This window comes from Leucopleurus acutus (genome assembly GCF_964270905.1).
Source record: "Leucopleurus acutus genome assembly, chromosome: 19".
In the NCBI taxonomy this organism is placed as follows: Eukaryota; Metazoa; Chordata; class Mammalia; order Artiodactyla; family Delphinidae; genus Leucopleurus; species Leucopleurus acutus.
Window position 1 is genome coordinate 47,986,233 of NC_139161.1, and position 25,299 is coordinate 48,011,531.

Consider the following 25,299-nt stretch of genomic DNA (forward strand, 5'->3'; position numbering starts at 1 on the left):
TCTATACAAAAAAATGTTCCACATCGAAAAAAAAATCTTAAGAAAAAAATTGGTCCATCTTGTAGTGGGAAAAGAAGGTGAGGTATTCTCTTAGCCTCCATCAGCTGCAGAACTGGACTGAGCCACCCCGTCTGAGCTCCGCCAGGCAGACACTAGCTGAACTCGATGATGCTGAGAGCTGCAGAGGCCCTCCACCAGTAAACCAATGTCAGCGAGGTTGAACAACTTGACCAGCATCTCACAGCAGATCAGCGCCCAAGTATGGGCCTGAATCAGGGTGTGCCGATCCTCCTCCCACCTCCTCAAGCCGCCTCCCCATGACCCCCTGCCCCACAATCTCCAGTATCTTAGGCAAAGTTGGCTGGGGCTGGGCGTGAGTGTGAGAAGCAGAGTTATTTCAGTCCTCTGGCTGGGTGCTGTTTTGGAGTTCAGCCAGGGAGTGGGGGCGACCGTGGGTGGGTGTTGTAGTTTAATGTAGGGGGAGCACTGTGCCCGCCTTCTTGTCAGGCAGTAATTACTCAGACTGCTGAGTAACTCTGGCCGGGAGACCCCCATGGACAGATGGAGGTGTTCTCCGCTTAAGTTGAATAACAGCCCCCAGTGTCCTGCACTGCAGGGTCTTGGGGCACATGCTCATTTCCTAATGGGGGCCAGGGCAACTCATTTAGGACAGGGGCTGTGAGGCAGTGTTATAAAAGGATGGGGGACTTCTATCACCAGTGGGCCCACCTCTGCCTAGGGAAAGGCCCTAAGGGATACGGGGCCTGCTAGGGAGAAGCCATTACTCTGCTGGAGCCAATTTCTCCCCCTTGGAACTCACAGCTGCAGCCAGAGCTAAAGCTACCCACAGGCTGGGCCTTAGTATCCTGAATGGGGAGGGGCTGGACTCACGGGGTCCCTGGAATTGAGATCCTACACCCTGGGGGTCCAGAGAACCTGAGGGAATGGGAAAGTGCAGCCTGGACTCTTACCAAGCTGATGGGGTGTTCCTTGGACCCATGTTGGCCACATTCCTGTCCAAAGCTGAGATTGTCCTAAGAGCATCAGTTGGCGGTCTGAGGGGCAGAGCACTGACCCCTTCTGGTCCTCCCCTTGGCTGCTCATTCCCAGCCTGCCCACTCAGCTCTCCTCTCTGGGCAGTCTCCCAGGCAGAGCCTGTGCCTGGCTGCTTGTTTTTCACTTCTCCCTGCACCTTAATTAGGAGTTTCCAAGCAGGGAGGGCCTCCAGGGGAGCCCGAGGCCACAGAGCGCCTTAAAGGGCCAGCTGCGCTCACATAGAGAGCAGAGAGGAAGATGGTGCCAGAGGGCTGCGTGGGCAAACGGTCCTGGGGGACGATTCCTCTATGGGGCAGACCTTGCTGAAAGTCAGTCCTGCAGGTACTCTGCTCTTCCAAATGTCAAGGCTGTCTCACTGGCTACCCTGTCTTCTCTTTGAGATTCCAGAAGCTTATGCCACTGATCAGGAGAGAGGCTTCCTAGGCCTGAGGGGCAGCCTAGGCAGGGCAAACGGCCAGAATCCCGAAGGTTTAGGCAGTCGAGTCCTCAGACTTCCCCACTCTCCCAGGAAAGCACCTTCAGGCTGGGGGCCTTCCCCTGCTAGCAGTTTATCACAGGTGAACCTTCCACACTGTCGGTTCTAAAGGTGTAAGGGCAACCCAGCGCTCCGGAAACCGGCACCAAGACTCAACTTGGAACTGGTTCGGTGGGTGCTGAGTTCTGTCCTGTCCGAGCAATGAGGTCCTCTGAGGCAGGGAATGCGGCCCCACCCATAGGCATCCAGGTCTTATCAGGAGGGGAGAGAGTGAGGGGAGCTGAAGGAGGACTCTGTGGTGTCCCCATTTACAAGACTCCGCCCGCAGAACTGGGGTAGGGAGTCGGCAAATAGGAGGGCACTTGTCGGGGAGAACCAGGTTCAAGCTGCCCGGACGGGGAGGAGGGGACACGGTCGCTGGGAGAACGCAACCGCTGTGGCCGGGGACCACTAGGGACTCCCGAGAAGGTCGACCTTCCCGGCTGACCTGGGGGCCCACTCTAGCCCCACCCCTATCTTTCTCCTTCACGGTCCCCGCCCCGCAAATCCCCGCCCCTCGCTGGCCGATCGGCGATCGATCGCACTGTCTGCGCTCTCCTCGTTCTTCTAGCGCTGTCTTTTTGGTCCCAACGTGGGCAGCTGGTGATGGCGGCGCTGGTTGCGGCCGAGGCCACAGAGTCCGGCAGCCGAAACGGCCCGGGCAGAGGTGGGTGCTGTAAGGCTGCGGCCTCCGGACCTCGCATCTCGGGGTAGGGCCCCCAAGTCAGGGACAGGATCCTTTAATGGCGAAGGCGCGTTTCTCCTCCAGACCCGGAAGGCCTTGCCGTCGCTCGCTCTGGGCGGCTGTCGCTGGAGCCCAGGACGACAGGTCTTTCTTTTGCAGCCTTAGGGCACGATCGGGAGCAGCCCCTCCTAGGAGCTTGTAGTCCTCAAGCCGGAAACGCTACCCCCCCCCCCCCCGCCTTGGCGGGCAGACAGACACCTGAAGACTCACGGATAAGACGTACCCGACGGGGAGGGAAGGAGCCAGGCGCGTTGCCCCGGGCATTCCACAAGTGTGCCTTCGGGGAATGCTTCAGGAAAGATGCACAAGGTGTCATTCACCTGGCACTTACTGAGCGCCCGCTCAATGCCAGGCCTGTGCTAGGTGCAGGGACTGGACTGCAGCCCTGCCCTTAGGGATCTCACAGTCTACCGAGGAATGCTGACGTTAACAGAAGGTTACTGCCAAATGATAAAGGAGGAAGCGCCTACTGGCCCTTGGGACAAATCGAGCTGCTACGACTAGCAGCTCCCACACCCCAACAACCACAAGGGACTTGGGCCTCTGCCAGAGGAGCTTCTGAGAGGGGCGGGCCCAGAGACGCAGGCTTGTGTTTCATGGCCTTTGAAACATCTGAACAAGTACCATAGCAGTGGTAACATTCAAATCTGGACTTAGGGTCCCAAGCCTGCCATTCTAGTTCTCCACTGCACCATCACCACCACCACCCATGCATCAGCCCCCCCCCCCCACACACACACACAGAGGCTGAAGTGTCAGGTCTGGCAGGATCCCTGCCAGAAAATAGTACAGGCTCAATAAATATTCGCTGAATAAACTCATTTCTCTCCTTGTCACATTCCCAAACTGTCTGGTGCCTAAAGGGAGACCAGGGTTGGGCTAAACTGAATTGTGGGGAGTAGGATGCAGATGAAGGGCTGCAGCCTTCCTAAAGGGCTACAATGTTTCTTCTCCTTTAATCAGGGGTTTGTAATTATTTGTGTACCTGCATTTGCCGCCACTAGACTACTAACCCCTAAAGGGCAAGGTCACTTTTCTGTCCTTACCTGTTTGCCCACAGTCCTGACTAGAGTGTATGTATTCTTTCCATCCTTCCTGGGGTGGGAAGTGGGGTAGAATGATGGAACTGGGGAATTTGTTAAGTCAGTTAAATGTATGGTGTTTATTTCCCTTTTGAATGAGGAGAGGGGAAGAGTGCAGGAATTAACCAGCGTAGACATAGTGGGACTCAAGTGAGGAAGGCAGTCTTTTAAATGAGTACTTACAACAGTTTGCTTATAGATCTCATATCTAGGATCTCAGAACTTCAAGGTGTTCTCAGGGGCTGGGGGGAGAGGGACATTTTCCCAGACAGGTTGGGCTGGCTGGACTCTCGGCGTTTTCTCAGGATTGTTCTCTATCAAGGAGCGGTTGTGTGGACTTTTTTTTCATTTGCCTCTCAGTTGAGTCCCCTGGTGTCAGCTTACTCTCCTGAGGTAAGAGCTGAGCCCCACACTCAGTCCTTGATTCCCAATAATCTCATAACGTGGAAATTAATTATACAGATTTCCTCCTAGCTTAATGGGTTGTCCTTCCAGCTTCAGGATGAACTCAGTGGGGAAGAAGGCTGGGCCAATCCCCTTGGCATCTAGGATCGGGGCCTTAAACTTGGGTGGTGTTAACAGCTCACTCAGGTCTGGCTGCGGTTTAGGCCAGGCACCAACCAACTCAGGCCTTGCATTCATCCTAGGTCGAGCCCCTCGGGGCCGCTTGGCCAATCAGATACCTGCTGAGATCCTGAACAATCCCCAGCTGCAGGCAGCCATTCAAGTCCTGCCTTCCAACTATAACTTTGAGATTCCCAAGACCATCTGGAGGATCCAACAGGCCCAGGCCAAGAAGGGTGAGCCCGTAAGCTTTGAGCGGGGGTGGGGGAGGAGAGGTTGCCCGGCCGAGCCAGGGGCAGTGTCCCCATCCCAGTCTCTTCCCAGCCCTCTGTTCATGTCTCTGCTCTGTCTTGCAGTGGCCTTACAAATGCCTGAAGGCCTCCTCCTCTTCGCCTGTACCATTGTGGATATCTTGGAAAGGTGAGCCTTGGGCCACTGACGAAGCGGAACCAAGACCTTCCCCACGTCCATTGCAGCTCTGCCTGTTGGCATCATGTTCTCCTTCTGGACCTCTGCCTTACCGTGTTCCTTCCCACAGCCATACACACACCAAGGGCAAAACCCCAGACTAAACTCCTAGCTTGCTGCAATCCCTGCTTGTCTCTATACATCTCCCCTTCCCTAAAAGAAATTGGGAGGGAGAAATGAGTCAACTCCAGTATCTTCAAAGGTGGGCCCACAGCAGGTGGTGGAGCCTGAGGAAGAAGCTGAGAGTCCTCAGAGTTGACCCTGCAGTGGGCTGGGTGGTCAGCGTGGGGGTCTGGCTTGGGGGAAACTTTTTCTCTGGCACATTTGGAGGAGTGAGGCAAGAGGGGCTTGGCAGAGGGAGAAGCGCATAGGAGATGGTGTTCATTTCCTCTACCTCCCTCATCTAAGTTTCTTCAATACAGTGAGCCATCCTTGGGAGGGGGGTGAGTGCTCAGCCATCTGCAACCAGCACGGGAACAGGGAGGGCGAAAGAAGAAAGGGGAGGTCACCTCGTGATGGGAACCTCCCACTTCCCTGCTGCCGCCCTACCCCCACCCTGCAGCCACAGACTCACTTCCCTGCTCCCACCCTCTTGCCCCTTGGGGATGCTCTCTGGGGCTCGGGCCAATTTGCATACATTTTAATCTATAAAAAATTAAGTGCTCTGGCTGACTCAGATGCCTGGGCTGCATTCTAAGGAGCTGAATTATCTGCTTCTGTGCACAGCCTGATTTGGGGAGGTGGGGGAGCTGCCTGGCAGCAGCTCAGCTTTTCGCACCACACCCCCAGGAGAGGAATGGGGAGACCCCCTGACACTGAGCCAGACTCCATGCCCCAGGGGTGGGTCTCAGGGAAGAGCTAATCCTCTGGCCCCATTCCCGTGGTGAGTTCAGGGAGAGTGGGGTCTTCCCCAGCCACCCCGTCCCCCAGTGATTCAGGCCTGGCAGCAGATCCCATGGCAGTGTGCTGGCCAGAGCCCACTCTTCCTGACACATGAGGTGTGTGGGTGGCGCCATGTGCTGCGGAGGAGCTGTCCACGGGTCCCCCCATCCCGGGCACAGAGGGCCCTGACTAAAGGTGGGGAGGTAGCAGGGGGTCTGGGCGACGGGGAGGCTATGTGTGTCCACACACGCGTGCCCACGCACGTCACGGTGCCGGGGTGTCTTCGCCCCTGTGTGCATGCTCCCTGTTCTGGGTGGGAGGAGTTGGGGCGGCAGAGGTCTGTGTTTGACCCCCTGTATGCCAGGCTGAGGGTTGGGGGTCCCTCTTGCAGTCTGAACCTGGGCAGAGGAGCAAGGATGCTGCAGAGTCCGTCCTCATACAGCTACGGTTCCAGGAGCTGCTGCCAGGCCTGGGGGAGGTAGCAGCTGGGCCCCTCCTACTCTGTTGGCAGAAGTGGCAGCTGCCAACCCAAGGGATTGGGAGAGGTAGGGAGAGTGGAGCTGGGCCCTGAGATACCGCCACAGTTAGGTTCTCTGCTACCTCCTTGTGTCACTGTCCCATTGTTCCCCACCCCGACAGGTTCACGGAGGCCGAAGTGATGGTGATGGGTGATGTGACCTACGGGGCTTGCTGTGTGGATGACTTTACCGCAAGGGCCCTGGGAGCTGACTTCCTGGTGCACTATGGCCACAGCTGCCTGGGTACGGCAGACCAGGACACCCAGACCCTGGCAGGGAGGTGGGACTGCACGCTCATCTCCATCACAGTGCCTTGCCCTGCTTGTATGCACAAGGTCCCTCCCAGTTTCTGGGATGGCCTTGGCCTTCCTGCACTGCAGGTGGATCTTTCCTTTGGACTTGGTTGCCTTGGAAACCATGCTGCTGTCCCAGATGCGGGTGTTTGAAAGGCTGTTGGTGGTAGAGCAGGCTGGGCCCCCAGCGGAATGACAGAGATGGAGCTTCTGAAAGACCTGTGACAACACCCTCCCCACCTCCCCCAACCCCTCCCTCTAACCCTCAGGGTAAAGCCACTGGTCCTGGCTACTCAGAAACCTTGGCCTGGGCCAGGCCCTCTGCCCCTCCTGCCTTCCAGAACAGTCTCCTGAACTCTTCCCTCCTCCCAGTTCCCATGGACACCTCGGCCCAAGACTTCCGGGTGCTGTATGTCTTTGTGGACATCCGGATAGACACTACCCACCTACTGGACTCTATCCGCCTCACCTTTCCCCCAGCCAGTGCCCTTGCGCTGGTCAGCACCATTCAGTTTGTGTCAACTTTGCAGGTAAGTGGGCAGACAGTGGCCAGTCTCCAGGCTCTTCCTGGATCCCCACGGCAGGTGCTCCAGGCTGGTCCTATGGCCCTGCCTCTCCTTCCCCATGCACTTGCTTCCCTTCCCTCATTATCCCTACAGGCAGCTGCCCAAGAGCTGAAAGCTGAGTATCGTGTGAGTGTCCCACAGTGCAAGCCCCTATCCCCTGGGGAGATCCTGGGCTGCACGTCCCCCCGTCTACCCAAGGAGGTGGAGGCTGTTGTGTAAGTGAAAAATGGGGTGCCAGTCATAGAGACACAAGAAACGTACTGTAGGAGGGAGCTCAGGTTCATCATCCAGGAAAGGAAACTGAGTCTAAAGTTCCTTAGCCATTCGCTCAAGGTCACCTTGCAAGGTGGGGACCAAATAGGGTTTCAGGTTTCCTGTCTCCCTCTCCAGCGCTCTGTCCAACATCCAGAAGGCTGTGCCCAGGGTGGAGCGGGAATCAGGGCCTGATGGGGGACGAGGGTGGGCTAGAAGTGGTGGGAACATAATTGGAGAAGATGGATGGGCACGCCCAGGCTGCAGCCCCATTAATTTAGCATCCGGACAGCCAACAAGCAGGAGCAGCATGTCTCCTGCCGCCTAATTATTTTAGGTAATGGAAATGCTTAATGTTGTGTGAACGCAGCCAGCCCCAGAGCCGACAGCTCCCCCGGCTAAGCCTGGGGAGGGGAGCCCCATTCCCAGCTAATGGCAGGGCAGGAGGGAGGGGCACTCCCCTGACTCAGCCCCACCTGCACCCACACAGGACATCCCTGCCCCTAGCAGGCCCACATCAGGGCCTTCCCCAGCCCAGACCTGGTAGCCCTGCTCCCTGATGGGCATTCCCCCTGTGCCTGTGCCTGCATAACTCTGAGCTCGTAGATGCCTGCCCCCGGGGGCGTCATGGTGTGTGTTGGAAGGAGGGACACTCTGAGTGTTGGCCATTCATCAAAATTTGGTGTGATCTCCAAGACAGAAGGAGCTGCCGTGCAGATTGTCTTCCATGCTCTGGCCTCTCCATGGTCTGGGAAGGTACTGTTAGGGACAGCATCTCCTAGGCATGCTTGGTACAGCCTGATGGGTAAGCCTAGAATCAAGTCCCAGATATACTGCTTAATAGCTGTGTGACTTTGGGCAAGTTTCTTAATATCCCTGAACCTCACTTGTATCTGTTGTGAAATGGGGATACTGTAGGTAGCAGCTTGGAGGATTACCTGATAGGACTGAGTGAAGTCCTACATGTCAGGTGTTTAGCCCAGGCCTGGTACACGGAAGGCACAAGCCCAGTAAACAGTGGCTGTTATTACAACTCAGTAACTGGACCCAAGAGCTAGTTTGGGCAGAGAGTAGCCAGTATATACCCTGAAAGCTCATTTATGGCGTAGATGACACCCTGAACACTACTTCCCACATCTGTATTGAGCTAGGTGAGGGAGAATCTGTCCCTCCACCTCCAAGTTAGGATCTAGATCTAGAGCCTTACCATGGTCTTGGCTGTCCCTTTACTGTTCCCCCAGAAGGTCGGGGTGGGGAGAGGTGCAGTTCTTAGATTCTGCACTACATAGCTAGAGGGGCCTTAATGGTCATCCAATTCAAACTTATTTTACATGTGAAAAAACCAGGACGTCTTCCCTGGTGGCGCAGTGGTTAAGAATCTGCCTGCCAATGCAGGGGACACGGGTTCCATCCCTGGTCCAGGAAGATCCCACATGCGGCAGAGCAACTAAGCCCGTGCGCCGCAACTACTGAAGCCCACGTGCCTAGAGCCTGCAAGCCCCAACAAGAGAAGCCATCTCAATGAGAAGCCCGTGCACCACAACGAAGAGTAGACCCCATTCACCGCAACTAGAGAAAGCCGGCACGCAGCAACGAAGACCCAATACAGCCAAAACAAAAACAAAAAACGGCGGGTGGGGTAGGGTGAGGGGGCGGTGTGTGTGAAATGATGCTTTGTCCCAGTTCACATACGCAGTCAGCAGCATAGCCAAGAAGTCAGTCCTGTGGACCTCTGAGCCAGTGCCTGCTTCTTCTGGTGCCCCACCCCACACTCACTGTCCCCTTTCTCCCCGCTGCAGATATCTTGGAGATGGCCGCTTCCATCTGGAGTCTGTCATGATTGCCAACCCCAATGTCCCCGCTTACCGGTATGGACTGAGCTGGGCTGACCAGCTGGGAAGGGGGTGGGGTTCCCTGCCACTGTAACCCTCAATCAGCCCAAACTTCCTCATCCCTTGGCCACTTAACAGCCCCCGGCCCTGAGGATCTGAGGCACTTGGGTTCTGAATCTCGGTATCAGGAGAAGGGTTGCTGCTGCACAGCACCTACCCATCCCCTGGAGTCACACCTGGATCCTAGACCCCTCTCCCACTCTTGCCTGCTCGAGTTGCGGAACTGATCTTCCCAACGACAGTCTCTGCTCTTGCCTCTGTTCTTACTTGCCTTCATGGAGACTGAGGGTTCAGGAGACCAAGGGGCCGACTCGGGGAGCTGTGTATATAGCACAGATCCTGTAAGTGGCTGTCACTGTGACCATGACAGCTTCTTTTCCAGATACGACCCGTACAGCAAAGTCCTCTCCAGAGAGCAGTACGACTGCCAGCGCATGCAGGCCAACCGCCAAGAAGCCATAGCCGCTGCCCGCTCAGCTAAATCCTGGGGTCTCATCCTGGGCACTTTGGGCCGCCAGGGCAGTCCCAAGATTCTGGAGGTCAGAGGGCTCGGGATGGCCTCTGGAAAAGAGGACTAACTGGGAACGGAGCTGGGAAAATCAGTAGCCTAAGGGGTTTAGCTTTGGCTGCTTGATCGTGGGGACCCCAGCTCTGCCTCCCTCTCCCAACAGCACCTGGAATCTCGGCTCCGGGCCTTGGGACTTCCCTTCGTGAGGCTGCTGCTCTCTGAGATCTTCCCCAGCAAGCTTAGCCTTCTTCCTGAGGTGGATGTGTATGTTTGCCCACCTTTCCTGTCTAGCTATGACTGGCTAAAAAAGCTTAGAACCTGGGTCCTGCCCAGCACCTATCGAAGGCTGGAGTCGGTGCTTCCATGATCATGAAATGTCAGCGTTTACAGAGCCCTCGTCCAGCAGGGACTGCCTTTGGCTGTGGGTCTTCCCTACCTTGTCTGGCTTGGGGGCTCACCGGCAGCGGCAGCATCACAGTCATTCTGCGTGAGATGAGTTGGAGCGGGGGTTGGCACCTGCACTGTACCAGGCACTAAATTTGATTCTGGAGATACTATTGCAAATGAGCTGCCCAGGCCCTCCCTTCAGAAAGCTCACAGTCAGTGGAGGAAACAGGAGAAAACAAGCAACACCATAGTGTTATTCTTTTTTTTTTTTAATAAATTTATTTATTTTTGGCTGCGTTGGGTCTTCGTTGCTAGGCGTGGGCTTTTTCTAGTCGCGGCGAGCGGGGGCTACTCTTCGTTGCAGTGCGGTGGCTTCTCGTGGAGCACAGGCTCTAGGCACGCAGGCTTCAGTAGTTGTGGCTCGCGGGCGCTAACTAGAGTGCAGGCTTAGTAATTGTGGCGCACAGGCTTAGCCGCTCCGCAGCATGTGGGATCTTCCTGGACCAGGGCTCGAATCCGTGTCCCCTGCATGGGCAGGCGGATTCTTAACCACTGTGCCACCAGGGAAGTCCCCATAGTGTTATTCTAAACAGCAGTAGGTGACAGTCTTTAGAATAGTAAGCATGCATTGGCTGTGTTGGGGACACATTCATGTTCTTCAGCATGCTGCCCAGGAACAGGGCCCCCCCCCTTGGATCTGACGTGACTTCCCCTCCCAGGTGGGTGCAGGTGGCATGTCCACGCCTCTCCATTGACTGGGGCACAGCCTTCCCCAAGCCGCTGCTCACACCCTATGAGGTAACACCACGTTTTGAAAATCCCTGGGAGAGAGTGGGCTTTGCTCCTAGTTCTGTGGGTGGGTGGGCAGCACTTAGTTACAGCTGAGCCACTTCCTAGCTGTGTGGCCTTGGAAGTCCCTTCACCTCTCTGAACCTCACATTTCCTCTCTGTGCTATAGGGATATAGTAGGACCTTCGTAGGCCGTCGTGAGGGCAGAATTAAATAATCCTGCGTAGAAAAATGTTGGCAGATGTTACTGTCCGGTGTTTCTCCTCTAGGCGGCAGTGGCCCTGAGAGACATTTCCTGGCAGCAGCCCTACCCTATGGACTTCTACGCTGGCAGCTCCTTGGGGCCGTGGACGGTGAACCACGGGCGGGATCGGCTGCTCCAGCACCCGGGCCGGCCGGCGCTGGCGAAGGTAGGAAGGAACCTCAAGGAGGGCGGAGAGGCTTGGGCGCGGCCAGACATTGGCCGCCTCCTTGGTGACGCGAGCCGAGCCCGCCGCCCTGCGGCCGCTACGGGAAATGCGTGTCAGCGGGGTGGGGAACGTCGCGGAAGCGAGACCGTGACCAAAGTCGGCCACCTCAGGTTCAGGAGAAGCCCGCGCGCCCCTTTCCAGCCGTGGCTTGCGAGGCTTGCAGCTGCAGAGACGAGGAGGTCGCGCCGCCCGCTCCCTGAAACGCTCCTTGGTCCCAGGTATCAGCCCCAGCTCTGGCGGGGCCGCACCCTCTCTCCGTTGTCATGGCAACGTCCACTCTCTCTGAGGCCCGCCTCCAGGGTGGTGCCGGCATTGGGTCACGCTCCCTTATGTTTAACTTCCGCTCGGGGAAAGACCACGTCCGTTTCTTCTGGCGCTTGCCTAGAATTATGGCTGCGTCTCCGCGTCTGCGCGTCTTGTGTTTGGCCGGTTTTCGGCAGAGCGAGCGGGGTTTCCGCGAGAAGACTGGAGCGCTGCGGAAGGCGCTGCGGGGTCGCGCAGAGCTCGTGTGCCTCAGCGGCCCGCACCCGGTCGCGGACGCAGCGGGCCCTGAGGGCGCCGGGCCAGACGCCGGTGAGATGAGCCCTGCCCGGAAATGCGCTCAGAGTCTTCTCTGTCTTGCCTCGTCCCCGTAACGCCTGCCTGCACACAGCCACCCTGTCCCTCCCCTCATTCCTGCCACCCTCCCACCTCATTCTGCCTATGCCCTCCATCCCTCCCACCCCAGCCCCTCGCTCAAATTCCAGCCTGGCCCTCCCAGACTTCCACCTTGTCTCTTCTCCAGGTCAGTCTGTTCCCCGCCTCATTTTCCCCGGACTTTCTTCTCTCCTCAGCCTCCTCTCTTTCCCTCACTCCCTTTCTCAGTTCTCTCCCCCTGGATTTCCCCTTGTCCTAACTCTGAACTCTCCCCCTCATCGCTGTAGGGCCCTGCCCTCCGGAGGAGCAACCTCGAGGCTGGTGGTTTTCCAAACAGGAGGCAGACGTTTTCTCGGCACTGGAAGAGCCCACGGTGTGCAGAGGTCTGGAGGAAGCCCTGGGAACGGTGGCACAGGCACTGAGCAAGCTTGGGCCTTTCGATGGGATCCTTGGTTTCAGCCAGGGGGCCGCGCTAGCAGCCCTTGTGTGTGCCCTTGGCCAAGCCGGCGATCCCCGCTTCCCATTGCCCCGGTTTATCATCCTGGTATCTGGTTTCTGTCCCCGGGGCCTTGGCCTCAAGGAAGCCATCCTGCAGGGCCCCTTGTCAGTGCCTTCCCTCCATGTTTTTGGGGACACCGACCGCGTCATCCCCGCTCAGGAGAGTATGCAACTGTGTAGCCGATTCGCTGGAGCCATCGCCCTCACCCACTCTGGTGGCCACTTCATTCCGGCAGCCGCACCCCAGCGCCAGGCCTACCTCCAGTTCTTGGACCAGTTTGCAGAGTGAAAGATCAACAAATGCCTTTGCCTCTGCATTCCCTCTCCACCCCCTACCCCCTAATGGAGACACATGACCTTGATGCAGCCTCTACAGTCCCTGTCCTCCCCTTCTTTCCCCTACTGTGATCTCAAGAGACAGATATCAATACTTAAGACTCAGATTATATAAGCCTAGCTCTGCACTCAAGAAAAAGAGAATTAGGCGGCCTAATGGACTTTGACCATGGCATCTGACGTTCAAATATGAAAAAGGTCAGTGGAGCCCTGGATGAGTGGAGGGTAACACAAAAAGCAGAGACTGGCAGCACCGTGACTGCCACACAATAAAGTGGTGATTTGGATTTTCAGCATCTTTTCCTTGGTATACACAGCAAAACTCATTTTATTAAAAAAAAAAAAAAAAAAAAAGTGGATTCCTGGCCATCCATACAGCCTCCAGGGCAGCACCAAGCAGGGAGGTGTTTCCAGTTCTGAACCCCCAGGACAAGCTCATGCATATGTGCACATAGACACTTACACATTACTGGTGGAAGGCTTAAGTCCCAACGTGAAAGAAAGGAGGCCTCCCTCAAGCAGGGAAGAATTTACATCTGAGAAGTTTGGGGAAGAGATCAATTGGCAGGGCTCTGCCTGGGCCATACTAAGTTTTGGCTTCCTCCATCCTGATCCCTAAGAGTTGTGTGTTGGCGTGTCAAAACCTGGCTTCATATGTTCTCTGCTTTCTCCACCATAACAGTCTTACCCCTCCGAACTATGAGCTTGAAGGGTGGGATGGTGCTAGACCTTGATGGAAGCCAAAGACAGCACAGAAGTAACCTTCTTCCAAACTTGACCCTATTTGCAGCATTTGAGATTGATGCTACTCTGTAGAGATTGCAGCCAAGGCCTAAACAGCCCATCTGGTTTGAAAGTGCTGTTTTTCCTAGACACTCTAAAGACTGCTCACTTCAGCCATTTCCCCCACTTCCAGGGCCTTCATCCCCAGCCTGCCCTGCCTCTGCAGACTCACCAGCTTGTTCCTTTTCTGGAAGATCGCAACAGGCCCTATCTGGCCCTCAAGCATGGCTGCCCCAAGTAGCTTAGTAATTGAGCAGGAATTGAGATTAGGAGATGTAGCACAAATACTCTAGCCCATCCTGAGACAACAAGACAAATAGTCTGAAATCACCGGAAATTCTGAGTTCTTCACAATGGACAGCAGCTGTCCAAGATTTTTTAAAAAGAAAGAAAAAAAAAAAAAAAAAAAGCGGGAGTTACCTGCCCAGACAGACCTAGTTTACTGAGTCTGAACCTTTACAGCAGAAAGTGGGGCTGGGGAGAAAGTTCTCCCTTGCTACAGTCTGCTACTGCCTTGTTCTTGGTGGGTTTTTTTTGTTTTGTTTTTGGTTGTTTTAAAGGGAGATCCCTTCCTTGGCAAAAGGAAGAGACTCTGAAATGGACTGAATTACTCCTATAGACCTGTTGGCTTTGGCCCATAGAATTTTAGAAACAGTTGGGATTATGATACTTAAAAATTTTGGAATTTCACACAAATTCAGATTCCTGGCTTCTCTGGAAATAAGCAGTTCAGAATGGAAAGCAGTGAGTAGATCCGCAACTAAGGGCTCATATGCCTTCGTGGCAGTCACAGCAAGGCCCCCAGCGGTGAAAATGATGCCACCTTGCATACTACGGTTGCTGCTACTTGGGATTATTGGAAGGAGTAAAGGAGAGAGGGAAAGACATTTGGGGAATGAATTTTAAGGCAGGGTTTAAAGTTGGAAGGGTGAAGTTGAAGACCAGAGCAGTGTCCAGTGGAACAGAAGTGAGGAGGTAAAAATTCCCCTGAGAATCAAAATGTCTGACCTAGGAGGAAACAGATCATGTGGTCCACTGGTTCCCAACAAGTGAGATATGTCCTCTCCCATCATGCCCTCCAGGAACAATGGGGAATCTTAAGGGGTTATTCCTCCCACCCTCCACACAGATTCCATGGACCATTTGCATCAGGTTCATGGTAAACCTTGGGTTCCTGGGGCCAACTCCAGAGCTACTGGGACCCAGGAATCTGCATTTTGACAAACCATCCTGGTCATTCTCATGCAATGAAATACTTGAAAGCCACCGCCTTAGAGAGTAGAGAGTAAGTCTCTGGTAAATATGTGTAATTTTAAGAAGCCCCCCATGTGATTCTCATGCACTCCACTAGGGAGAGGGAAGAAGCTCTCCTGTTAAGAATCATTGATCTAACATTTTCAACTGAGGAAAATGAGGTCTAGAGAATAGGAAGACGAATATAATTTATTGAGTGCTAACTATGCCAGACACTGTGCTAAGCAGAAGCTTTAGTTAGCTAGTTTAATCTCACAACTTCATAAGGTAGATACTGTTATTAACCTAATTTTACAACTGAGGAAAGAGGCACAGAGAGGCTAAGTAACTTACCCAAAGTTGGATTCAGATCCAAGAACTCCCATTCTTGACCTTTACTAGTCATTGTTTTCTCTGCTGCTTCCCAGAAGATGAGCAGAGAGGCCACCACTCACTACTCTTGGACAGTATGTCCTGCGTGGGCCTCACCTTCCTAATCCATAAAATAGGTTGGCGGTGTGGTGCCCTAAGTGATTTTCAAGATACTAAAACACTCTAACATTGTACAGTCAGTCCTTTGGTTTTTTTCCCCTCCCTGTCCACCTTCAGATGGGTTCAGACTGCAAAGACTTTGTCTCTTCTTTTCAAAACATCCCTACCATTTCTCTTTTCTACCTCTCACTCCACCTTAGTTCCTAAAGCTCTTGGGAGAGAGAGTCCCTAAGCAAAGAACCCTCAACAGCCCCAGTCCTAGAGCTTCTGCTCAGAGAAATGTTTCCCCCTCCCCTGTTCATTCTAAGTGCCCAGAGCTGGGGTCTCCCACCACCACCACCCCCTTACAAGGACACAGTAGCCTAAGAGAATACCTAAGATCGAAATAGCTTTCTGCCGTTTGCAAAGATTTTTACTTACATGATCTTATCTGGTCCTCACAACAGGCCTGCCAGAAAGGAGGGATTATTATCTCATTTTACGGAAGGCTCAGAAACAACATGGCCCCTTAACAACCAGTTGATGGTGATGCCAGGTTCGACCGCCTGCTTCCCAGTGCACTACTGCCATGTGCACACACTACAGTCTGCCCACAGATGTCCACCGGATGCCAGAATCAGGTGCATTTTAATCCAAGACCTCAGTGTCCTTGGGTGGGAAGAAGACAATGTGTGGGTGTTGATTAACTGTGAAACCAGCACCAGCTGCCTTAGAAGTAGTTTAGAAAAGGAGGGGATATGGAGAGATAGAGAAAAATTGGATTAATGGGTGGCAGGGCTGCGTTGCATTAACCATTCCCAACACTGTCCCTTGGGAGGTCCTGAACCCAATATCCAACAGTCAGCCCGTGGGTGATGATGGTGGTGGCAGGTGACATGCAGAATGTTTTTGAAGAGGTCATTGCTTACACTTCACTGGCCCAAGAGGACTTCAGCTCCTCTGATATTTACTCCCCCTCTTTTGGGTTAATTTGAGACATTGTCTAAAACTGGAATACAGCATCTAGAGATAGACTGAGGTGAGGATGCTGGTATGTTCAGACAACGGTTTAAGGACTGGTTAACTTTACAAGTTTTATGGCTTCCTGAGGGTTGGGGAACCCTTCTTATCCTTCAAGACCCAGAGGGAAAAAGAGAGGGAAGAGGAGTGAGGGAAGGCTGTGACTCCATCAGGACATGGGTTCAAGGTTTACCCTTTGCCCTCTGCCTACTCAGCTAGGGGTTCCTGGAAGAATGAGGTCGTGGCGCATTCAGGAAAACTTTCCTCCGTCTACCCACTTCGGTACCCAGGATGCAAACATTTTTCCAGGTCCTAGCAGCCTCCCTCCCACCAAGGAGTTAAAAAGAACACAAATCCCAGAACTACCCCTTCTCTCACAATCCCCTGGGTGCAGTACCTCGGCTAGGAGGACAGGACGGTCACTGAGGGGGACGGTCAGGCATTCTCCGCAGACCGCGCTTCTTTCTCTTTCTCTGCCTGGGTGGATGCCCGGCTCCGGGGTAGCCCGCCTCCCTGCGCCTCACCTCCCGCCACCCCCGCAGACACATGGGCTCTCGACTCGCCGCCTCCGCTTCCTCCTGCTCGGAGCCTCCCCCATCCCGGCCCCGGCTGTGCGCTGCGCGGCGCGGCGCGTGGGCGTGCTGCGGGGCGACCATGGCTGTAGACTGTTACCTCCGGTTCCCACAGTAACAATCGAAAGCCACGGTTGCCCTGGAGACGCGGGGGCGGGGCGCGCGCTGCTGACGGCACCACGGCAGCTCCAGTTTGGCTGACGTCAGGACCGCGGAGTTGGGGGACGGCGGCGGCGCGGGCGGGGGACGGCGCTCGCGGCAGGGGCCGGGCGCTGGACTCCTGGGGCTATGAGATGTGCGTGTAGGCCGGCAGCCCCTCAGTAGCCCTTGGGGACCGGGGACGGGACGGCTCGATGTTGGTGCCCGCGCCGGATCAGCACCGCGGACAGCGGCGGCGCGGGCAGCGAGCTCGGGGCTGAGGGACCCTCGGGGACAGAGGGGCCGGGGGCGCGGCAGGTGGCCGGGTCCGCGGTCCTGGGGCGGGGCCAGGCGTCGGTGGCCGTGACTGGAGACTGTTACTGAGGGCGGCCCGGGCAGTAAGCAGTCTAGAGCCAAGGTGCCGGCGCGCTGCCCGGGCAGGATGGCTCCGTCGCCCGCAGCTGGGGGCGCTGCTGCTCTTCCTCCCCCGCGTCTCCAGGCCTTCTCTGACCCAGCGCTGGCGGACAGGCACGTGGCCCTTGACGTCAAAACCCTGTGACGTCAAAGATGTCCCTGCAGAGAGGCACTTCCGGCTGCGGGGAGGGGGAGGGCAATGGGGGCGGGGCAGTCCGGCTGAGGCCCCGCCCCCGCCTGGTCCTGAGAGGACAGCTCCTCCTGCAGAGGCGGGAAGTTGGGGGCGCTGAGGGACCAGCTCGACGGGACAGGGAGGGGGCGCCCCCGGCTGAATGAAGGGAGGGGTCCCGAGAAAGCCGCGGCCAGGGCGGCGGGTAGGTGGGCGTCTGTCTCTCGCCGGCGCCCCAGCTCAGGCGACCGGGGGTTAGCGAGGCTGAGTCACCGCTCTGCGGGGAGGAGAGGAGGGGGCGCATCTCCTGGGGCGCCGGCACCTTCGTCCCACTTTCTTGGGAGGATGGCGCAGGAGCTCCAGGAAGAGCCGCAGGGACTCTGAGGTCCGTCCTCTGATCGACGCTCCTCCGAAGTGGCTGCGTCTCCATCCGGGCGCAGGCAGGTGCTGCACAGGGTTCTGCGTACGCCTCCGGCTCCAGCAGTTGCGAGTGGACCCTCGTCCCCTCCACCCTGTCCCCAACCCCACCCCTTAGGGGCCCCTCTAACCTGCAGCCTGTCGGCCTCCTCCTTGCCCTCCAGTCCGTGTCCGTGCATCGGTCCATCTGTCGCCCGTTGGTCGGTCAGTCCCGCTTACCTGTCGGCTGTATTGCGTCCGCGCCCGCTCGCCTCCCGCAGCCGGGCTGGCGCGGCGGCTTTTATAGGCGCGCATAGTACTCGTGCGGCGGCTCATTCATGCGGCCGCGGCTCCTACACACTGACGCGCTGCCGACGTCAGCAGGGAATTTAGGAAACGGGAAGAGGGGCTATTTATAGTGGCGAGGCGGGGGGTGGGGTGGGGGGGTGGGGACCGAGGCGACGGGGAGCTGGGAGGGGGAGGAGGGCGCACGGAAGCAGGAACGGGGAGGGGGAGCCCGAGCCCCCTGTACCGGTCTACAAGGGGTTAACTTTCCGGAACTGCGGGCTGGGGGCCCGCGAGAGGACAGTGCGGGGAGGGGGGAACGGGTCCATTACAGATTTATTCACTCTGGGACACCTGGGGGCGCAACCCCACCATCGCCCGGCCTTCCAAGGCCCTCACTCAGTAGCCCCCACTCCCACTCCTCAGTTCCTGCACCCGACGGCTCTGTGACGTCACAAGATGCCCCGCGGCGGCGTTATACCCCACAAGGCCACTGCGGTGTCGTCACCCATGGGGGGTAGGGGGCAGGAGAGGAAGCTGGACCCTCAGAGGGGCCTCTGGCAGCATCTAGAGCTGTGGTGTCAGGGACATGAGGGGAGAGGAGTGGGGGAGCCCAGGGGTCTGGAAGGCTTTGTAGGAGGAGGCTGGGCCTGGAAGGAAAGGCTCAGTGGGAGTCCAGGTACCAGACGGGAGCTGGAGACGCGAGGGAAGGCAGAAAAGTTGAGGAGGGTGGCTTGGACTCCCCAGAAATGAGCAAGAGGGTCCTCTATGGGGGAGGTGGGGGAAAGGTGGCAGGAGAAGGGAGGGAGAGGAAGAGGAAGCCTCAGCAACTGGAGGGGAGGAGGACTGGTCCACAATGCCAGTTTCAGAGCCTGACACTCAGCAAACCGCGTTTAACACCCATTTGTGGAATGAGGGACATTGGCAGCTTAGCAGAGAAGAGTCTCTGGGGGTAGGAGGGAAGAGACCACTTCCTGGACGACTTAGAGTTCCTGGAGGTCAGAATTGGCAGGAAGAGTCCATGCAATGTGAGGCAGAGTTCTCCTGGACAGGATCAGGGAAATGAATGATCCTGGCCCAACCTAGCTCCATCAGTGGGGGAGGGGAGTGTGTCCAGAGAGAGGAACTGGATTAGGGTGGGGAGGGGACAATGCCAGGCCAAAGCAGGTGGAACTAGGGAGGGAGGGAAAGGTCAAAGATTGAGGAAGAGTGAAGTCCACAGGAGGGCAGCTATGCTGGGGGCAGGTCTGTCAGACCCTCCCATACAGATGTAAGGACAGTGTGAGAATAGGGGTGGGGAAGTGGGAATCTGGGGAGACTGTTGAAGAAAAACAAAAATAGTGGGCACAGGGGACCCTAGGGTGGGTCCACAGTGGACAGACTCCACTGAACAGAGACAGGGCTGAGTGGATCCTTGTGCGGCTAGGATCTGGCCCCATCAAGGGGATAAAAGATTACAGCAGAAATGGGGTCAAAGAGGTCCTGCATACCCTTTGGGATCTGGCCTCCTAGAGTCCCCCCCACCCGCCTTTTTTTTTTTTTTTTTTTTTGGCCCCCAGAGTTTGTCCCACTGGTTCTCTTCTTCAGGAATGCCTTCCTGCCTGGGGGGAGAACTCCTGTTCATCCATCAAAGCCCTAAGATCTAAGAGCACTGCTCAGGTGTCTTCCCACCTCCCCCCAGCACTCCATACACTTTTCCACCTGAGCACACAGCACATCTCTCCGCCAAGATGTTGAGGTCCACCTTCCCTGGAGGCTGTCAGCTCATTTTCATTCTTGGAACCTCACTACTTCCTTAGCGAGGACTCTGGGGCAGGGGTGGGGGAGACGGAGAAGAGGACTGGGATAAGATGGACCCAGAACACGGAGTGGAAACAGGGTGAGGGCGGACTCGGGAAGGAGTGGGAGTCAGAAGTACCTCTGGGGACCAGGAGCCGCCTCCTGGCCCCGAAGCCATGAAGTCGCCTGCTGAGGAAAGGGAGCCTCTGGGGGGCGCCCGAGACCTTGGTGTCTGTCAGGGACCGCGAGTGGCCGCGCCGGCAGCCCCTCAATGAGTGACTCAGCCACTACTTCTGGCGCGGGCGTGGGGGCGAAGGATGGAGCGCGGGGCGGGCGGAGGGGTGGGGGGTGGGTGGGCGGCGAGCGCGGCCCCCACCGCCCAGCGGCCCTGCGCGGTTGCTAAGCTCTCCAAGGCCTCGGAGAGACGCGATATGGGCGAACCTCATCGGTTACTATGGTAACTCTGCGCCCCAGCCTCTCGCGGTCGGCGGCTGAGGGAGGCGCAGCCAATCAGAAACTGCAGGCGTTCTTGGGGACCCACTCCCACCGCCCCATGTGGGCGGGGGTCAGAAGGTGCGGGGAAGAGGCGGAGCGTGGGCTGCGGAGGCCCACTCAGCCACACAGGCGCTGGCTGCAGGCCTGATGTGCCGGGGCGGCTCGGGGACACTTCCGGAGTTAGCTGTGCGAACGCCCGCGCTCTAGTGAGGGGTGCCCTCCTTCCCAGAAGGGGGGTCACCTGCAAGAACCCGGCCTTCACGTGGGGTGCAGGACCTTGCGGGGCATCCCGGGCTGCAGGCCGTCCTGTGACTTTTCTCTCGGGTCCGTGGGTTTGGAGACGAGGTCGTTCAAGCGGGTCGTCCCTCAGAACGGCTCACACGGGGAATCTGGGGGCTTGGGTCGCTTCTGCGGGACCCCCAAGAGGCGCTGTCCAGCCATTCCCAGTCTCATATCCTGGGGTCCCTCCAGAGGCCTGCAAGTTCAGGGTGGGCTGTTTGGGTACCACCTCTGCCCAGGTCATGGAGGGCCCTACATGACAGTCCCCTGAGTATGCCAGAAAGCCAGATCTTGGACTCCGGAAGGGGGCAGGTGTGTGTCTGTGCAAACATGAGCGCCCGCGGGTGTCAATTCCTGGAGAGGGTCTGGGTGCAAATGGGTTTATTCTGTGCATACCTATCCCATGTGGCTAAGTGAGGGTGGGTGTGTTGGGGGGTTACAAATGGACAGTCCCAACCAGGAATATCTAAGGAGGGTCCCCTAAGATCTTGTCTATCTTCTTTTTCCTTAGGATTTCCAAAACCTCTCTCCCACCATCTACTGTCCCGTCCTTGCGGGCAGGACTTAACTGAACTGGGGCAATGTGAGAATTTAGAAATATGTACAGGGGAGCATTCAGCTCAAAACTCGGGGCTTTGTGGGGCTCGCAAGTCCTAGGCTGGGGCCTCCAGGTGGGCACATCTGGGAGGCTGAATCTGCCAATAGGCCCCCCTCCTGAGTCCAGCTCCGCATCTGGGCGCCTCCGGCCCAGGTGCGCAGGAAGGAGGCTGTGGCTGTATCGCGCAAAGCCCCTCACGGCCGCGAGGTGGCGCCATAGCCGCAGGAGCGCCTGCCGGCCCGGGCCGCTCCAGATAAGAGTGTGCGGAAAGCGCGGCGGGGCTGAGACGCGACCAGGACGCGGGGAGGACGGACCAGCAGGACAGACCGACCGGGGGCCCGGCGGGCGGAGGGCAGCGCAGCCACGTCCCCCCTGGATCCGCCGGCAGCCGGGCCCGGGGCTTCCGACATGCCCCCCAGGTAGGTTCTAGGGGTGGGGACCGGGAGGGACAGGGGACCCGAACAGCCCGGTCCTCGCGCGCTGGCCGCCTCGGGCGCATCCTCTGGCGCGGGCGTCCCAACGCGGCTGGCGTTCAGGGCTCCGGGTGTCGCCCCTAGAGGACTCAGGACTGCCGGGCCGCTGCTCTGCGCCGGGTTCACGGCAGGGTCAGCGGCCCGGGGCCGGCTGTGCCCGCACATGGGCTAGAGAAGCTAGGGGAAGGGAAGGGGAGCTGGCGGGCGGGGCTGGCAGGGGCGCTGCCCTCCCTGGCACAGCGCGGCGCCTGGCAGCGGGGCGGGTGGGGCGCCGACTAGGAGCTGCCACCGCCACGGGGAGGGAAGCCCGGCCGGGCTGCGGCCGCAGGTAACGGGCCGCGAGGCCCTGGGGGCCAGGCGGGGAATAGGGTCGGGCGGGCGAGCGGACGGCCGGGGAGCTCAGGGCTCGGTTCAGGCCCGGCGGCCGCCTGGCTGCCGAAATTGGGGGCCGAGAGGAAAAGCTGGGAGCCGAGGGACTGCGGCTGGTGCGCTCCTCCCGGCCTGTCTGAAGTTGGGAAACTTTTCCCCAAGTTTGGGGCGGCAGAGGTCCCGTGGAGAAGGGGCCGAGGGGAGCTGGGGAGGGAGGCGCCGGGCCCGCGAATGCAGAGCGGAGGCCGAGGCCGGGGCCGGGACGCGGGTGGGGCGCAGGCCGGGGTCAGGGCCGAAGCCGGCTGTGCGCGGTGCCCGCCCGGGGCGCTGCCCCCTCCCTCCCTTGGGAGCTGCGTGGCTCCCCCCTCCCCCCCACCTGCTTCCTGCCTCAGCCTCCTGCCCCGATATAACGCCCTCCCCGCGCCGGGCCGGCCTTCGTGCTCTGCCCGCCACGGCAGCCGCTGCCTCCGCTTCCCGCGCCACGGCCGCCGCCCGGGCCTCAACTGAGGGCCTGACAGCCCCCGGCCAGGGCGGCGCCACGGCGGGCACCGCGCTCCCCTCCTCCGGACCTCTTCCCCCAACTGGGGCAACTTCTCTCGAGGCGGGAGGCGCTTTTTTACTCGGCTCCCTTGTATCCCACTTGGGCAAACTTCTCAGCCCTGAATGACTTTTCCTGCAGCGGACATTTTCCTCAAATCGGGTAACTGTTTCCGAAAGGGTCGCTTCGCCCGAACAGTTTTCTCCTCGGAAGCCCCCAGAACCCAGGCGGTGAGCCCGGCGGTATCGGGCCTGGGGGTGCAGGCCAGCCTGGCCTCCTCTCCGCCAGCCAGTCTCGGCTCCTTCTTTTGGTCCAGGCCGGCCGGCCCAGGCTCCCACTCTTGGAGGCCGCGGATCCTCCGCCAGTGCCCAGGCCGCGGTGCTCAATGCCCCTGCCCAGCTGAGGGGAAGGGGAAGTGGAGGGGAGAGGCGCCGGACTGGGTGCAGGCAGCGAGGGCTCGGTGCGGCTCTGACCCGGCTGGTGTGTGTCCCCGCAGGAGATTGTGCTGGGCAGACGATGCTGGACACGATGGAGGCGCCCGGCCACTCGAGGCAGCTGCTGCTGCAGCTCAACAACCAGCGCACCAAGGGCTTCTTGTGCGACGTGATCATCGTGGTGCAGAACGCCCTCTTCCGCGCACACAAGAACGTGCTGGCGGCCAGCAGCGCCTACCTCAAGTCCCTGGTGGTGCATGACAACCTGCTCAACCTGGACCATGACATGGTGAGCCCGGCCGTGTTCCGCCTGGTGCTGGACTTCATCTACACCGGCCGCCTGGCTGATGGCGCGGAGGCTGCGGCGGCGGCCGCCGTGGCCCCGGGGGCCGAGCCGAGCCTGGGCGCCGTGCTGGCTGCCGCCAGCTACCTGCAGATCCCCGACCTCGTGGCGCTGTGCAAGAAACGCCTCAAGCGCCACGGCAAGTACTGCCACCTGCGGGGCGGCGGCGGTGGCGGCGGCGGCTACGCACCCTACGGGAGGCCGGGCCGGGGCCTGAGGGCTGCCACGCCCGTCATCCAGGCCTGCTACTCGTCCCCGGCCGGGCCTCCGCCGCCGCCCACCGCCGAGGCGCCGTCGGGCCCCGAGGCCGCGGTGAACACGCACTGCGCCGAGCTGTACGCCTCGGGCCCCGGCCCGGCCGCCGCGCTCTGCGCCCCGGAGCGCCGCTGCTCCCCGCTCTGCGGCCTGGACCTGTCCAAGAAAAGCCCGCCGGGCTCCGCGCCTCCCGAGCGGCCGCCGGGCGAGCGCGAGCTGCCCCCGCGCCCAGACAGCCCTCCCAGCGCCGGCCCCGCAGCCTACAAGGAGCCACCGCTCGCCCTGCCGCCCCTGCCGCCGCTGCCCTTCCAGAAGCTGGAGGAGGCCGGACCGCCTCCGGACCCATTCCGCGGCGGCGGCGGCGGCGGCGGCGGCGGCGGCAGCCCGGGACCCGAGCCCCCCGGCCGCCCCGACGGGCCCAGCCTCCTCTACCGCTGGATGAAGCACGAGCCAGGCCTGGGCAGCTACGGCGACGAGCTGGGCCGCGAGCGCGGCTCCCCCAGCGAACGATGCGAGGAGCGAGGCGGGGACCCGGCCGCCTCGCCCGGGGGTCCTCCGCTCGGCCTGGCGCCGCCGCCGCGCTACCCGGGCAGCTTGGACGGGCCTGGCGCGGGCGGCGACGGCGACGACTACAAGAGCAGCAGCGAGGAGACGGGCAGCAGCGAGGACCCCAGCCCGCCCGGCGGCCACCTCGAGGGCTACCCGTGCCCGCACCTGGCCTATGGCGAGCCCGAGAGCTTCGGCGACAACCTGTACGTGTGCATCCCGTGTGGAAAGGGCTTCCCCAGCTCGGAGCAGCTGAACGCGCACGTGGAGGCGCACGTGGAGGAGGAGGAGGCGCTGTACGGCAGGGCCGAGGCGGCTGAGGTGGCTGCAGGGGCCGCCGGCCTCGGGCCCCCTTTTGGAGGCGGTGGGGACAAGGTCGCTGGGGCTCCGGGGGGCCTGGGCGAGCTGCTGCGGCCGTACCGCTGCGCGTCGTGCGACAAGAGCTACAAGGACCCGGCCACGCTGCGGCAGCACGAGAAGACGCACTGGCTGACCCGGCCCTATCCATGCACCATCTGCGGGAAGAAGTTCACGCAGCGCGGGACCATGACGCGCCACATGCGCAGCCACCTGGGCCTCAAGCCCTTCGCGTGCGACGCGTGCGGCATGCGCTTCACGCGCCAGTACCGCCTCACCGAGCACATGCGCATCCACTCGGGCGAGAAGCCCTACGAGTGCCAGGTGTGCGGCGGCAAGTTCGCCCAGCAACGCAACCTCATCAGCCACATGAAGATGCACGCCGTGGGTGGCGCGGCCGGCGCGGCCGGGGCGCTGGCGGGGCTGGGGGGGCTCCCCGGCGTCCCCGGCCCCGATGGCAAGGGCAAGCTCGACTTCCCCGAGGGCGTCTTTGCTGTGGCGCGCCTCACGGCTGAACAGCTGAGCCTGAAGCAGCAGGACAAGGCGGCTGCGGCCGAGCTGCTGGCCCAGACCACGCACTTCCTGCACGACCCCAAGGTGGCGCTCGAGAGCCTCTACCCGTTGGCCAAGTTCACTGCGGAGCTGGGCCTCAGCCCCGACAAGGCGGCCGAGGTGCTGAGCCAGGGAGCGCACCTGGCCGCCGGCCCCGACGGCCGGACCATCGACCGTTTCTCCCCGACCTAGAGCGGTCTTGCCGCCGCGTGGCCCCGGCCCGCGCCCCTAGGCAGCGGCGGCGGGGGCCACCATCAGGCAGGCACACCGCGCCCGACGACTGTAGTAGCTGCGGCAGCGTCGCCGCAGGGGCGGCGGCCCCACCTGGCCTCACTGCTTTGTGC

The 25,299-nt window shown here is 59.4% G+C and overlaps 3 protein-coding genes across 5 annotated transcripts; all 3 read left to right on the top strand.

The window, feature by feature from the left end:
• Positions 1-2,161: 2,161 nt before the first annotated feature.
• DPH1 (diphthamide biosynthesis 1) lies at positions 2,162-12,315 on the top strand (the record flags this gene model as incomplete). 2 transcript variants are annotated; one of them, XM_082860583.1, is made up of 14 exons in its annotated part: positions 2,162-2,237; positions 4,045-4,197; positions 4,318-4,381; positions 5,951-6,072; positions 6,495-6,652; positions 6,782-6,903; positions 8,740-8,808; positions 9,215-9,371; positions 9,504-9,604; positions 10,447-10,525; positions 10,786-10,926; positions 11,097-11,204; positions 11,910-12,005; positions 12,218-12,315. In XM_082860583.1, 12 exons carry the CDS (start codon positions 2,177-2,179, stop codon positions 11,184-11,186), a joined length of 1,317 nt encoding a protein of 438 aa, XP_082716709.1. In that variant the 3' UTR covers positions 11,187-11,204; positions 11,910-12,005; positions 12,218-12,315. The 2 variants fall into 2 exon arrangements, with proteins under 2 accessions (XP_082716709.1, XP_082716708.1); XM_082860582.1 differs by lacking the exon at positions 2,162-2,237 and having other exon boundaries at positions 3,876-4,197.
• Positions 11,361-12,965, top strand: OVCA2 (OVCA2 serine hydrolase domain containing). Its single transcript, XM_082860584.1, has 2 exons — positions 11,361-11,559; positions 11,910-12,965. The coding sequence occupies exons 1-2, from the start codon at positions 11,376-11,378 to the stop codon at positions 12,407-12,409; spliced, it is 684 nt and encodes a 227-aa protein (XP_082716710.1). The 5' UTR covers positions 11,361-11,375; the 3' UTR covers positions 12,410-12,965.
• An 8,415-nt stretch (positions 12,966-21,380) lies between these two features.
• HIC1 (HIC ZBTB transcriptional repressor 1) lies at positions 21,381-25,147 on the top strand (the record flags this gene model as incomplete). Of its 2 annotated transcripts, none has more annotated exons than XM_082860684.1 (2): positions 21,381-21,507; positions 22,965-25,147. In XM_082860684.1, one exon carries the CDS (start codon positions 22,985-22,987, stop codon positions 25,145-25,147), a length of 2,163 nt encoding a protein of 720 aa, XP_082716810.1. The 2 variants fall into 2 exon arrangements, with proteins under 2 accessions (XP_082716810.1, XP_082716811.1); XM_082860685.1 differs by lacking the exon at positions 21,381-21,507 and adding an exon at positions 22,594-22,630.
• Positions 25,148-25,299: the final 152 nt, after the last annotated feature.